The sequence below is a fragment of the Gorilla gorilla genome, chromosome 4 (assembly GCF_029281585.2).
Source record: "Gorilla gorilla gorilla isolate KB3781 chromosome 4, NHGRI_mGorGor1-v2.1_pri, whole genome shotgun sequence".
NCBI lineage: Eukaryota > Metazoa > Chordata > Mammalia > Primates > Hominidae > Gorilla > Gorilla gorilla.
This window is the reverse complement of record NC_073228.2, coordinates 40,848,097-40,860,915: the sequence shown is the minus strand read 5'-3', so window position 1 is coordinate 40,860,915 and position 12,819 is coordinate 40,848,097. Positions and strand designations below refer to the sequence as shown.

Genomic DNA, 12,819 nt, shown 5'->3' with positions numbered 1-12,819 from the left:
TAGGCTTTCTTTAAAACAACGGAAAGACAGGGCCAGGCATGATGGCTCATGCCTGTAATCCCAGTACTTTGGGAGGCCAAGGAGGGAGGATTGCTTGTACCCAGCAGTTTGCAACAGCCTGGGCAACATGGCGAAACCCGGTCTTTACTAAAAATAGAAAAAAATTAATACAAAAAATTATCTGGGCATGGTGGTGTGTGCCTGTAGTCCCAGCTACTTGTGAGGCTGAGGTGGGAGAGTCACCTGAGCCCAAGAAGTTGAGGCTGCAGTGAGCTGTAATTGTGCTACTGGACTCTAGACTGAGCAACAGAAGTGAGACTGTTTAAAAAAAAAAAAAAAAAAGACAAGACAGGTGATGTTTTTATTATGTTAGAGTCCACTGCTTTCCCGCAGAGAATTTATTTCATGGCAACACTCAGACTAGCTAACTGAGATGGAGCACTAAGAAGTACCAGAAACTAACTTAAGTTTTACTTCCATTAGAAGGAAAATCCTGCAATCTAGAATGCTACATTGAAGATTTTAACTTTCGTTAAAATGGAGATGAAGTATTATGATTTATTTCTAACCTTTAATAGAGTCCTGTGTGTGGGGTCACGACTAGGGAAAAAAAAAACAAAAATGACTCTACTTGAAAAAGATTTTACTAATAAGCACATAACTGAGAAATAGATAATGAGTTTTACTATAAACTATTGCTACTGTACATACACAAAAGGGCTTTTATTTTTCTTTCCTTAAAACCTAAAAGTATATGGGATACACACTGCAAAAAAACATGGTAACTTTATCCCTTCAAAAAAGCTGACATACATATAGGTCAGGCAAAAGAAAGAGGATTAGAGTATGTCACGTAAGTAACAAGAGGGTATCTGTGGAGGCAGAATGAAAAAGTATGCGGCCGGGCGCCGTGGCTCACACCTGTAATCCCAGCACTTTGGGAGGCCGAGGTGGACAGATCACGAGGTCAGGAGTTCGAGACCAGCCTGACCAACGTGGTGAAACCTTGTCTCTACTAAAAATACAAAAATTAGCCGAGTGTGGTTGCGTGGGCCTGTAATCCCAGCTACTCAGGAGGCTGAGGCAGGAGAATTGATTGAACCTGGGAAGCAGAGGTTGCAGTGAGTCGAGATCACACCACTGCACTCCAGCCTGACTGAAAGAGTGAGACTCCGCCTCAAAAAAAAAAAAGAAAAGAAAAAGTATGATAAATTCAGCTGAAAAGTTTCTGCATCTATGTGTACAAATGACTTTTTTCTTTTTTTTTGGTACCAACTACAACTGTATTTGAGGGAGAAAATGGGATGATTTCAACATTTCTGATCTTAGTAAAGACAGCATCAATAAGACATGAGATTATTAGTTTAGGCACCAAACAGAAGAAATCTGAAGTCTGTAAATACAAAACTGAAAGAAAATGACTTTATGTACATTTATACATTTTAGCCCGTGCTACAATACCTAGGAAAAAAAAAGTTTTACTTGATTTCACATGGCAAATAATGGGAAATAGAAGTGCTTCAATTTAGTCTTTAAGTAATTAAAAAATAATGAAGAGTGCTTAATTTATTTATTTATTTTTGAGATGGAATTTTGCTCTTATTGCCCAGGCTAGAGTGCAGTGGCACAATCTCGGCTCACTGCAACCTCCACCTTCCGGTTTCAAGCAATTCTCCTGCCTCAGCCTCCCAAGTCTAGCTATTTTTTTTTCTATTTTTAGTAGAGACGGGGTTTCACCATGTTGATCAGGCTGGTCTTGAACCGCTGACCTTGTGATCCGCCTGCCTCGGCCTCCCAAACTGCTGGGATTACAGGCGTGAGTCACCGTGCCTGGCCTGAAGAGCGTTTATTTTTATTTATTTTTTGAGACAGTGTCTCATTCTGTCACCTAGGCTGGAGTGCAGTGGTACGATCAGGGCTAACTGCAGCCCTGACCTCCTGGGCTCAAGCAATCCTTCCCCTTCAGCCTCCTGAGTAGCTGGGACTACAGGCATGTGCCACCATGCCCAGCTAATTTTTTTTGTAGAAATGAGGTCTCACTATGTTGCTCATGCTGGTCTCAAACTCCTGGGCTCAACTGATCCTCCTGCCTTGGCTTCCCAAAATGCTGGGATTACAGGCATGAGCCACTGCTCTTGGCTAGAGTGCTTTAAAGCCAAATGTTCTGAATATACAGACATCAACTGAAGGCTCTGCTGGGTTAAAGTTAAATTACTAATAGAAAATAATCTGTGAATTTCTTTGATCTATACATTGCACCTAACTGGCATATAAAACTGTATTACTATTTTGGAGATTTTTCCACCATTAGGATAGATACGGATACTGCTCTTAGGGGCTTAATTAAAAAGCACATTAAAAAAAAAAAAAGACTTGCATTATGAAAAATGGGTTAAAGCCCAAAGCTGAAAATTATAGTCCAGCTACTCAACAAAGTAGCAAGTATTCTTCATTTATAAGAGATGGACTAGCTGAACCAGATGATTTTAAAGATGCCTTCTAGCTTTGTGATTTAGGATTAATTAAAAGTGATATTACCCAATTTTAGTGGTTTCCAGCCTCAGGAACTGCCAACCATGGGGTGTTCAAATGTCAGGAGCCAAGGCTCTGGCAGCAACACCCCATCTCTGCCAGAACAATCAATGCAGTTTCCTCTTATCCTGTGTTCTGAGGTCTAAGATTTTTGTTAGAGAAAAGGGGAATTCTTGCCAATGTATGGCAAGTAAAGAAAAGAAAAAAAAAAAAAAAGGGCAATTATGATGCTTAAATAAAAGGTCTGAAAAACTAACCCCTAGATACAATAAAAGACATATCGGCCAATCATAATACACAGATTTTTAAGTAGTATATATGTGTGTGTGTATGTGTATATATATGTATAAACACACACATATATATACATACACACATATGTATATATGCACATCATATATATATATACACATACACATACACACACACTTTTGTAGAGACAAGGTCTTGCTATGTTGACCAGGCTGGCCTCAAACTCCTGGACTCAAGCCATCTTCCTACCCTGGCCTCCCAAAGTGTTGGGATTACAGGTATAAACCATTGTGCCCAGCCTAAGTAGATATATTAAATGTCAATTGGGGCTTGATTTCCATTGCCGATTATAAAAAAAAATTATCCAATACTGTTGTAATTGAATGACTAAGTATAAGCCACTATAAATAGTTATAGGAATTATCAAAAAAGATATAGTCCTATGATCTACTCTGTAGAAAGTTCTTTCTCAGAAGCTTACAGACAGACCATGGAAAGAAGAATTATATTCTTGAAATTCTATGATTTTAGAACTAATCACAATAATATCTAAGTGCTGGAAAACAGAAAGTATTTATCTGGGATCCTTATTCTAGAAGAAGAGGTTGGGTTAAGTTAAAGAAGCCAGGGCTCTGACAGCGTCCCCATCCCAATTCCTGACTCAATCACAACAGCTCCGCTTCCGTGTTACATGTTACATGCTGGGTGTTCTTTCATAAATTATGTTTGAAAAAGAATCCCCTAGGAGCAGGAAAGGCTCCCGACTTGTACTCAAGTATAAGAGAAGGCAGGTGTAGAGTCTGGAACAAAGAGGCCTTCCTGACTAATGAACCAGTTTCAGAGCAAGTATCAAGTCTTAGAAGACTTTGATGATACAAGGCGGGATCTTGTACTCCTAGTAGCTCCTGACTATAGGTTTTCTAAAGACAAAGCTAGTAACTCTCCTTAGAGACCCAGAAAACTGTTTCAGAGGGGACAACCAGGAAGAGTCAACTCTAAAGGACAAAATCAAGTGCAGCAAAGAAGTGTGGCCCCCTTAACAAAATGGCTTCAAATGAATATGCCAGTTAAGAGAGCAAGCTCTTTGTACAAAAACATACCAAAGAATTACTAAGACAGATTTTTCCTGTTTGATAAGAAGGCAGTAAAGAGAGGTAAATGGAACAGGAAGGCACTGGGTCCACATAATTGAGAAACAGATGCCTCACTTCTGAGTGAGAAAGCAGAGGCTCCACATTCTTATCATTAATCATGTGGTAAGGTTAGCTGCTTGATTCCCTGATAGAACATTTCAATCTCAAAAAAGGCAGAATTGAACAAAGTCAATCAAGTTCATTATTACCATAGAGATTTTCTCATAAATAACTTTAATATAGTATAACAATTCAAAGATTTGGACAGAAAACAAAATGTTATGTTTCTGGGGTTGAAATGCCATTTTTTTTAATACCCTGACTACTTACAGAAAACAGTCTGATATGGTTTATAACATAAAAAGAGATACAAAGAGAGAGAAAGGCCATTCAGAAGGAGACAAAAGACAAATGTTCCAGGAATCTGAGATGAAAGAGTTACTGTAACTGAGAACTTAATCTAATTCTGAGCTTCAGGAAAGCAATATCCCAAGAGAAGAGAGTTAAAGATTTTTTTTTTAAAGATCTCTCTTTAAAGCTGCTATTGCTGTGTATGGAATATTTCTCACAAATGTGACACTATTATCAACATTACAGCAAAATAAATCACCTACTTTACACAGAAATAAGATTCCATTTAAGGCAAGATGTCACTGACTAAGGGCTTCATATTGTATTTTCAAGAATGAGAATTAGCAAATTAACCTGCTTGACTTTGATCAAACTCCTTTACTGGCCATGAATCAGTGAAAATTCACTTAGATTTCTACAACAGGAACCTAAGCTCAGCTTTGTTCACATGCTGTTATCTAAAAATAAAGCCCTAATTTTTTTTTTTTTTTTTGAGACTGAGTGTCGCTCTATTGCCCAGGCTGGAGTGCAGTGGCATAATCTCAGCTCACTGCAACCTCTGCCTCCTGGGTTCAAGTGATTCTCATGCCTCAGCCTCTCGAGTAGCTGGGACTACAGGTGCCCACCATCACCCCTGGCTAATTTTTGTATTTTTAGTAGAAACGGGGTTTCACCATGTTGGCCAGGCTGGTCTTGAACTCCCGACCTCAGGTGATCTGCCTGCTTTGGCCTCCCAAAGTGCTGGGATTACAGGCATGAGCCACCGTGCCTGGCCTAGAGCCCTAAGTTAACAAAATGTTAAATGCAAACAAAAGTTCATGTATTTTCTAAATTCTCTTTTCTTCTTAAACATGTATAGCAGCAGAAAAGATCTTTAAGTATTAATTAAAGTTGTAGTCAGGTTAAACAAGTATTGGACAAAATTAATCAAATCTAAAGGAATAAAATAATCAAAAGGAAAGAACTTGTCATCAGATAAATTTTAAACATAATTCTAAATTATTTTAAATGCTCTGTAACAATCCACTTGCTGAAAAGAAAACCTTTTAAAGGGTTTCTCATGATATATATATACAGCACATATTTCAGCTCACAATACTATTTTACTAATAGTTCCTTGTTTTTGTGACTTAACATTTGGAGACAAAAAAATTAGAAAAAAGATCCTTCCTCTTCTGAATTATCAGTTCAAATTGCAGATTTAAGTAACATACATAATGAATGGTTTCTGTTAGGTCAAATCGTATGACATTGTCAATATGCATATTTTTGATATACAATACTAGCAATTTCATTTACTTTCATTTTTTGTAGAAAAGAAGTCTCACTCTGTAGCCCAGGATGGTCTTGAACTCCTGACCTCAAGTGATCCTCCTGCCTCATTCTCCCAAGTTGCTAGGAATACAGTTGAGCCACTGTGCCCGGACAAAGCTAGCAGTTCAACTTAATATGAACATCTGCTGGGTATGGTGGCTCATACCTGTAATCCCAGCATTTTGGGAGGCAAAGACGGGAGGACTGCTTGATGCCAGGAGTTTGACACCAGCCTGGGCAACACAGCGAGACCATGTCTTTACAAAAAAATTTAAAAAATAAATAAATATAAAAGAAAATTAGTATTTATAAGAGAAGACTAGTACTTCTGCCTGTTAAAAATAACTTCAAACTGCAATTTCTTTATAGGAAACTTGTACTTACAAAACTTACAGAAGTTCTTGTTAACTATTATTAAGTATAATAATAAAAGAAGCATTTCAATTACAAGACATAAAAACAAACACCTTCTAAGGATAAGACGCTTAGGTGTTATTGTACCTTCAGATTTAAACAATGACTAAGTACTTCAAAATAAGGTGAGAAATTCTGTACTTACATGTTTAAAACAGGTAACCGGAGCTGCTATAAAGCTATTGCTATTGATGTAGTTACCCCAGCTGAAACCTTCCATGGAGACTGCTAAAATGAAACAAATTTAGATGTATTATAATTCTCAAATTTTTTATTTATAAGAAGGTTGTCATTGTTAAAATGTGTGAAAGGACATAAAATTAATTTATCCCATTTAAAGAACGTTTTCTTTATGTAAAGATCAAATAACTTCTCTAAATAGCATGCGCTTTGGCTTATATCATATTTGCAAATAAACAGGAGTTTCTTTATGTTTTTGAGACTGAGTCTCCCTCTGACACCTAGGCTGGAGTGCAGTGGCATGATCTTGGCTCACTGGAACTTCTGCTTCCCAGGTTCAAGTGATTCTCCTGCCTCAGCCTCCCGAGCATCTGGGACTACAGGTGCATGCCACCACACCCAGCTAATTTTTGTATTTTTAGTAGAGACGGGGTTTCACCATATTGGCCAGGCTGGTCTTGAACTCCTGACCTCGTGATCCACCTGCCTTGGCCCTGGGATTACAGGTGTGAGCCACCACGCCTGGCCAGGAGTTTCTTAACTGTTCTATACATGACACATGCTCCTGAGGAAGTGAGGTACAAGCTCTTCGGTTAAGGGGAACAAAGAGAAGTTGAGAGAAGTGTACAGAATGACAAACACTGTTGTGGCTGCTTTTGTGCTTTTATTTCCATTCAGTTCTTGCCATGTACCTCAGTGAGATACCTACCCCATATCACTTTTAATTACCTTTCTATTTACTTCTATTTACTCACTTATTGCCTCTTCTATTTACTCACTTATTGCCCTTCTCACTATTTACTCTCTTATTGCTCTCCTCATTATTTACTCACTTATTGCTTCACTTTCTATTCACTTCTATTAAAAATCTTCTGGCTGGGTGCTGTGGCTCACACCTGTATTCCCAGCACTTTGGGAGGCTGAGGTGGGTGGATCATTTGAGGTCTGGAGTTCTAGACCAGCCTGGCCAACATGGTGAAACCCTATCTCTACTAAAAATACAAAAATAAGCCAAGTGTGGTGGCGTGCGCCTGTAGTCTCAGCTACTTGGGAGGCTGAGACATGAGAATTGTTCGAATCCATGAGGCAGAGGTTACAGTGAGCCGAGATCACGCCACTGGACTCTAGCCTGAGTGACAGAGCAAGACTCTGTCTCCAAAAAAAAAAAAAAAAAAATCTATTGGAAATGGTCCTTTCCTTAATCTCCTCTTACTACTCTTCTTCCCTCAATCCCTTTGAAGCCTGCTGAACATCCTATTTCTTTGCCTATTATCTTCACAATTCAGAGAATCTGTACATGAAAAGTAAATAATAAACCAAATAAAAACATTAAGGAGACTGCCAAAAGCACTTGAACTTACGCATGCAACTATACTCTTCTAGAGTAATTTATTGAAATCAAAACAACTATTAGGAAGCTTAGAGCTGTAATGTGCTGACAGGACACAGAAACAGCTAGTTAAACAGAATTCAAAATTACAATGTCATTAATTAAAACTAAATGAATCAATGTCAAATATTTCACCTCTGTCAGATTCACCAATATTACCTGCTTTTGTCTTTGCTTGATTTTGCAAGGTAGCTTGATACTGAGCATATGCGGCTAGCTTAGCAACTAAAGGTTGTTTCTGAAGAACTTTTGCTTTCTTTGTTGGAGGCTTACCCTAAAACAAGAAAAGTTAAGTAAATAGGATTCTTTTTCATCCCCTCACCACCACAATTTAACTGGACTGCATACTACACATTCTGCTTAAGTAAACATTGAGGGTTTAGAAAATTATTAAAGCAGAGGAAACATACAAGAATTTTAACATGAGAATTTTTTTCTGGAGTTCTGCTACAATGTAGTTATCTAATATGGGTAGCAGAGCTGGCATAGACTACAACAGCAATATGCAAATTAATATGTTAATAAAAAATTATATCCCACAAGATGTTAAAATATAGGCTGTGGTGGATACTTGATTCCTTCTTACAGTAGATAGAACCAGTGGTTATTTACTCATGCAGGTTGCCAAGCATTGCTATTTATATGGTAAGAGAAGATAATTTAATGTTCAAAGAGCAAGTGACTGAGGTTTATACCTTTAGTGCTAACGCAAAAGATCAATGACAAAATGATCATGGGCCAAATTCACAGTGTGACAAACTGCCATCCATTTGGGTACAGACCACTGCTCAGGATCTTTAGGTACTGTCTATCTGAAATATAGAAATACATCTAAGTGATGTATTTCCTTAATTTGGAGGATTTAAATAACCCTTTCAGTGCTATGTAATGATCACAATAATAAATTAAATGAGAAGAAGACTGTGATCATCCAATAAAAATACTGCAAAAATCAGTTAAGTTAATGCCTTTAAAAAGTAGTTTACAATACAATAGTAAGAACTTAGTCAAATGGTCAAGTCTCCAGTCATTTTGTAGGCACTGATGTACATTTAAAGCAAGACGATTTTCTTTCCATACCATGAGAGTTGTCAAAAAGGTTAGTTGGATTAACCAAATACATTTGGTCAATGTATCAAATGGATTGTACTAAAAAGTACAAAGCGAGGACAATGAGAAAATAAAACCAGAGATTAAATTATTTCCCCCCAAATGTTGAAAGATTCTACCTTGATGTTAACACAAAAGGAAACAAGGGGAAACAGGAAAATGTCTTCAATTTCTGTATATAAAAAAGTGTTTATACTTATTTGGAAAAAGGATATTTTAATTAACTTCTGCAAATAATAGTTTATTTGGATAGTATGCCTTATCCATTTAAAATAGTTTTTCAATTTTATAGGCTGAACAAACTTTGGGGCTCACATGTTTCCTCAAGATGTGGTATAAAACCATAACTGAGTGGGCAGAGGTGGAGAGCAGTGAATCACAGTCAAATGACAGATAAATGGCAAAAGCCATAGAAATAATGGATATAAGTAAGAAAGTTTCTGTACCGTTACCTGAAGTCTGGCCAAAATGCTTGCCTTCTTGGAGTTTGACGAGTAACTTCTTGAACATGAAACGCTACAGAAACGCTTTGTTTTAGAGTAAAAAGCATCTCGGACGCCAACCATCCCACACATCTCACAGGTAGCTAATTAACAAAATAAAAACACTGGTGTTATGGTGATATAATAAAATCAATCTTCATCTAACAGTTTAAATAATTTCTCCTGCCATCTGAAAGTTTTAATTAAAAAATTTGCCTTGAACATTTCTTCTATCTCCTATACAAATGATAAAGAAGCCTGCACAGAGAAGTCAGAGAGAACACTGGTATTGTGCCATGGTGATGGGCTCTATAAGGTCTGATAGTGGCTTGAGGTCTGAAAGGCTTTACAAAGGGTCAACAGAAACAGGGCAGATATGCTGGATTCAACCAACATTTCCTTAGTGCTTACCATGTGCCAGGCATTTTCATATACAACAAATTCCAGCTTTTGAAATGATTACACTTGAAAGATGAAAAGTGCCACACAACTGAGGATTAATAACAAAGTATAACACAGGCCTTTAAAATACTGCAAAGGTTGAAACTTAAAAAGAGGTAATACTTGGAAAAATGCTAAGAGCTGTATGAGGATTCCTTCAAGTTATGTTTTGGGGACAAAAAAAGGAATGGGTTCAAAGTTTGAGGTAGAGGCCAGGTGTAGTGACTCATGCCGGTAATCCCAGAACTTTGGGAGGCCGAGGCAGGAGAACTGGCTCAAGGCCAGGAGTATGGGACCAGCCTGGGCAAGATAGCAAGATCTAGTATCTTCAAAAAATAAAAATAAAAAAGAGCCAGGCATGGTAGCACACACCTGTAGTCCCAGCTATTCAGGAGGCTGAGGCGGGAGGACTGCTTAAGTCCAGGAGTTCAGGGTTACAGTGAGCTATGATCGCACCACTGCACTCTCGCCTGGACAACAGAAGGAGATCCTGAATCAAAAACAAAAAACAAAACAAAACCAACAAACAAAAAACAAAACAAGTTTGACATAGGTGCTCTATTATTAATCAGTGATAGTGGGAAACAGCAGAACTCTTGGCTACTATTGCATAATAGACAATAATTTGAAAGGTAGAATTAGAACAAGGTTCACAAGAATTGAAGTTTAAAAAAGATAAACAAAAAGTAACATAGCAAATAACTGCCTTAGTGAGTTAAAGCCTCCACCCAAACAGGTAAACTGGAGAAGCCTGTAGTGTAACTGGTACGGTTGGCTCTGTGCTTCCATGGGTTCTGTGTCTGTGGATTCAACCAAAAGCAGACTGAAAATATTTTGGGAAAAAAAAATTGCGTCTGTACTGAACATACACAGACCGTTTTTTTCTTATTATACTCTAAACAGTATAGTATTAACAATTATTTGCATGGCATTTACATTGTATTAGCTATAAGTAATCTAGACATGATTTAAAGTATATGGAAGGATGTGCATAAGTTATATGTAAATACCACATCATTTTATATAAGGAATTTGAGCATTTGTGAATTTGGTATCTGGAACCAATCCCCCATGGATACCAGGGGACAACTGTACTTACTTACAAATCTATGAGAAATCATGGAAAAAAGATAAAAGTGCCAGAAGATTGCAGGTGAACAAAGGGTATCTACTGGGAGAGAAGACTAAATGGTTTTCTGTTGCAAAAATTCTAGAGTAGATTGTTAAAGAACGTTCTGAACACCTAGATAGAAAAGTTGTGATCCCAAGGAAACAGTGAATCTTTGCCAGAAATTATACATGTCAAACTAGAATTCCCACAAGTAGGATGCAAGTTCCATCAGGACAGGAAACTTATTCTGTGTTGTTCATCTGCTATCTCCAGTATTTAAAACAGATGCTAGCACACACAAAGCTTCAATAAACGTTATTTCCTTTTATGATAGGATTACTAGGCTGGTATGTTATAATCAAACCATGGCAAGAATATACACTAACAGGAGCTAACACATTTGATAAAATCTCATGTAGCTTTGATAACAGGACTGAGAAATTTCAGCTGGAGTAGAAGACACGGGTAGTTTTTTTGTTTTGTTTTGTTTGTTTTTTTTTGAGACACGGTCTCGCTCTGTCGCCCAGGCTGGAGTGCAGTGGCACTATCTCGGCTCACTACAACCTCCGCCTCCCAGGTTCAAGCAATTCTCCTGCCTCAGCCTCCTGAGTAGCTGGGACTACAGGCACACGCCACCATGACTGGCTAATTTTTTGTTAGAGATGGGGTTTCACCATGTTGCCCAGGCTGGTCTCGAACTCCTGAGCTCAGGCAATCTGCCCGCCTCAGCCTCCCAAAGTACTAAGATTACAGGTGTGAGCTACCACGCCCAGCGACACCCAGGTAGGTTTTAACTGGAGGATGACCAAACCCAGTGAATCCTGATAAATGAAGTTTTTTGATATGGTCTGCATGACTCTCTATCAGCCCCTGAGCTGTTCATAATTTTTTTTAGTTTTTTGAAGTCTCGCTCTGTAGCCAGGCTGGAGTGCAGTGGCGTGATCTCAGCTCACTGCAACCTCTGCCTCCCGGGTACAAGCAATTCTCCTGCCTCAGCCTCCTGAATAGCTGGGACTACAGGCACATGACACCATGCCCAGCTAATTTTTTTCAATTTTTTTTCGCAGAGATGGGGTTTCACCATGTTGGCCAGGATGGTCTCGATTTCTTGACCTCATGATCTGCCTGCCTCGGCCTCCCAAAGTGCTGGGATTACAGGCATGAGCCACCGCACCTGGCCATGCTATTCATCTTTTTAACCAAAAGACTAGAATAGGACCAACAGGGCAGAATTATCAAAACTGAAAATGATATAAAACTGGAAGATTAGATGACACAGCATTCAATATTAGATGACAGAATTAGCAATAAAAAATTTCTAAGACTGGGCAGGGTGCAGTGGCTCACACCTGTAATCCCAGCACTTTGGGAGGCTGAGGCAGGTGGATCGCTTGAGTTCAGGAGTTTGAGACCAGCCTGGGCAATATGGTGAAAATTGCCCGTCTCTGAAAAAAATACAAAAATTAGCCAGGTATGGTAGCATGTACCTACAGTACCAGCTACTTGGGAGGGTGAGGTGAGAGGATCACCTGAGCTCGGGAGGCAGAGATTGCAGTGAGTTGAGATCTTGCCGCTGCCATTCCAGCCTGGGTAATACAGCAAGACTGTCTCAACAACAACAACAACAACAACAACAACAACAACAACAACAGAGCCTGGGCGTGGTGGCTCACCCCAGTAATCCCAGCACTTTGAGAGGCCGAGGCAGGCAGATTGCTTAAGGTCAGGAGTTTGAGACCAGCCTGGCCAATATGGTGAAACCCTATCTTTACTAAAAATATGAAAATATGCCAGGCATGGTGGTGCAGGCCTCTAGTCCCAGCTACTTGGGAGGCTGAGGCAGGAGAACTGCTTGAACCTGGGAGGTGGAGGCTACAGTGAGCCGAGATTGCACCACTGCACTCCAGCTTGGGCAACAGAGTGAGACTGTCTCAACAACAACAACAACAATAACAACAACAATTTCTAAGACTGAAAGCAAGAAAAAGGTTATGTAGAGAGATCCAAAGTCCTACATCTTGGGTTTAAAAAGTTAACTGCAGGAGTGGAGGAGTTTAAGACCAGCCTGGGCTCCTCTCCCTCTCCCTCCTCTCCTTCTCCGTCCTCTCC

The 12,819-nt window shown here is 39.0% G+C and overlaps 1 protein-coding gene across 13 annotated transcripts in view; it reads right to left on the bottom strand.

Annotated features, from left to right (window-relative positions):
• MBTD1 (mbt domain containing 1) overlaps positions 1-12,819 on the bottom strand; it is an 85,312-nt gene that overhangs the window by 33,738 nt on the left and 38,755 nt on the right. For 8 of the 13 annotated variants that reach the window (XM_063706259.1, XM_055387617.1, XM_019027848.3 and 5 more), the window contains 3 exons: positions 9,123-9,262; positions 7,726-7,840; positions 6,142-6,224 (listed from right to left, as the gene is read on the bottom strand). In XM_063706259.1, coding sequence (XP_063562329.1) covers positions 6,142-6,224; positions 7,726-7,840; positions 9,123-9,262 — 338 coding nt within the window. Of the gene's footprint in view, positions 1-6,141; positions 6,225-7,725; positions 7,841-8,261; positions 8,379-9,122; positions 9,263-12,819 lie in introns of those variants that run through there. The other 5 variants (XM_055387615.2, XM_055387622.2, XM_055387624.2 and 2 more) reach the window with 4 other exon arrangements.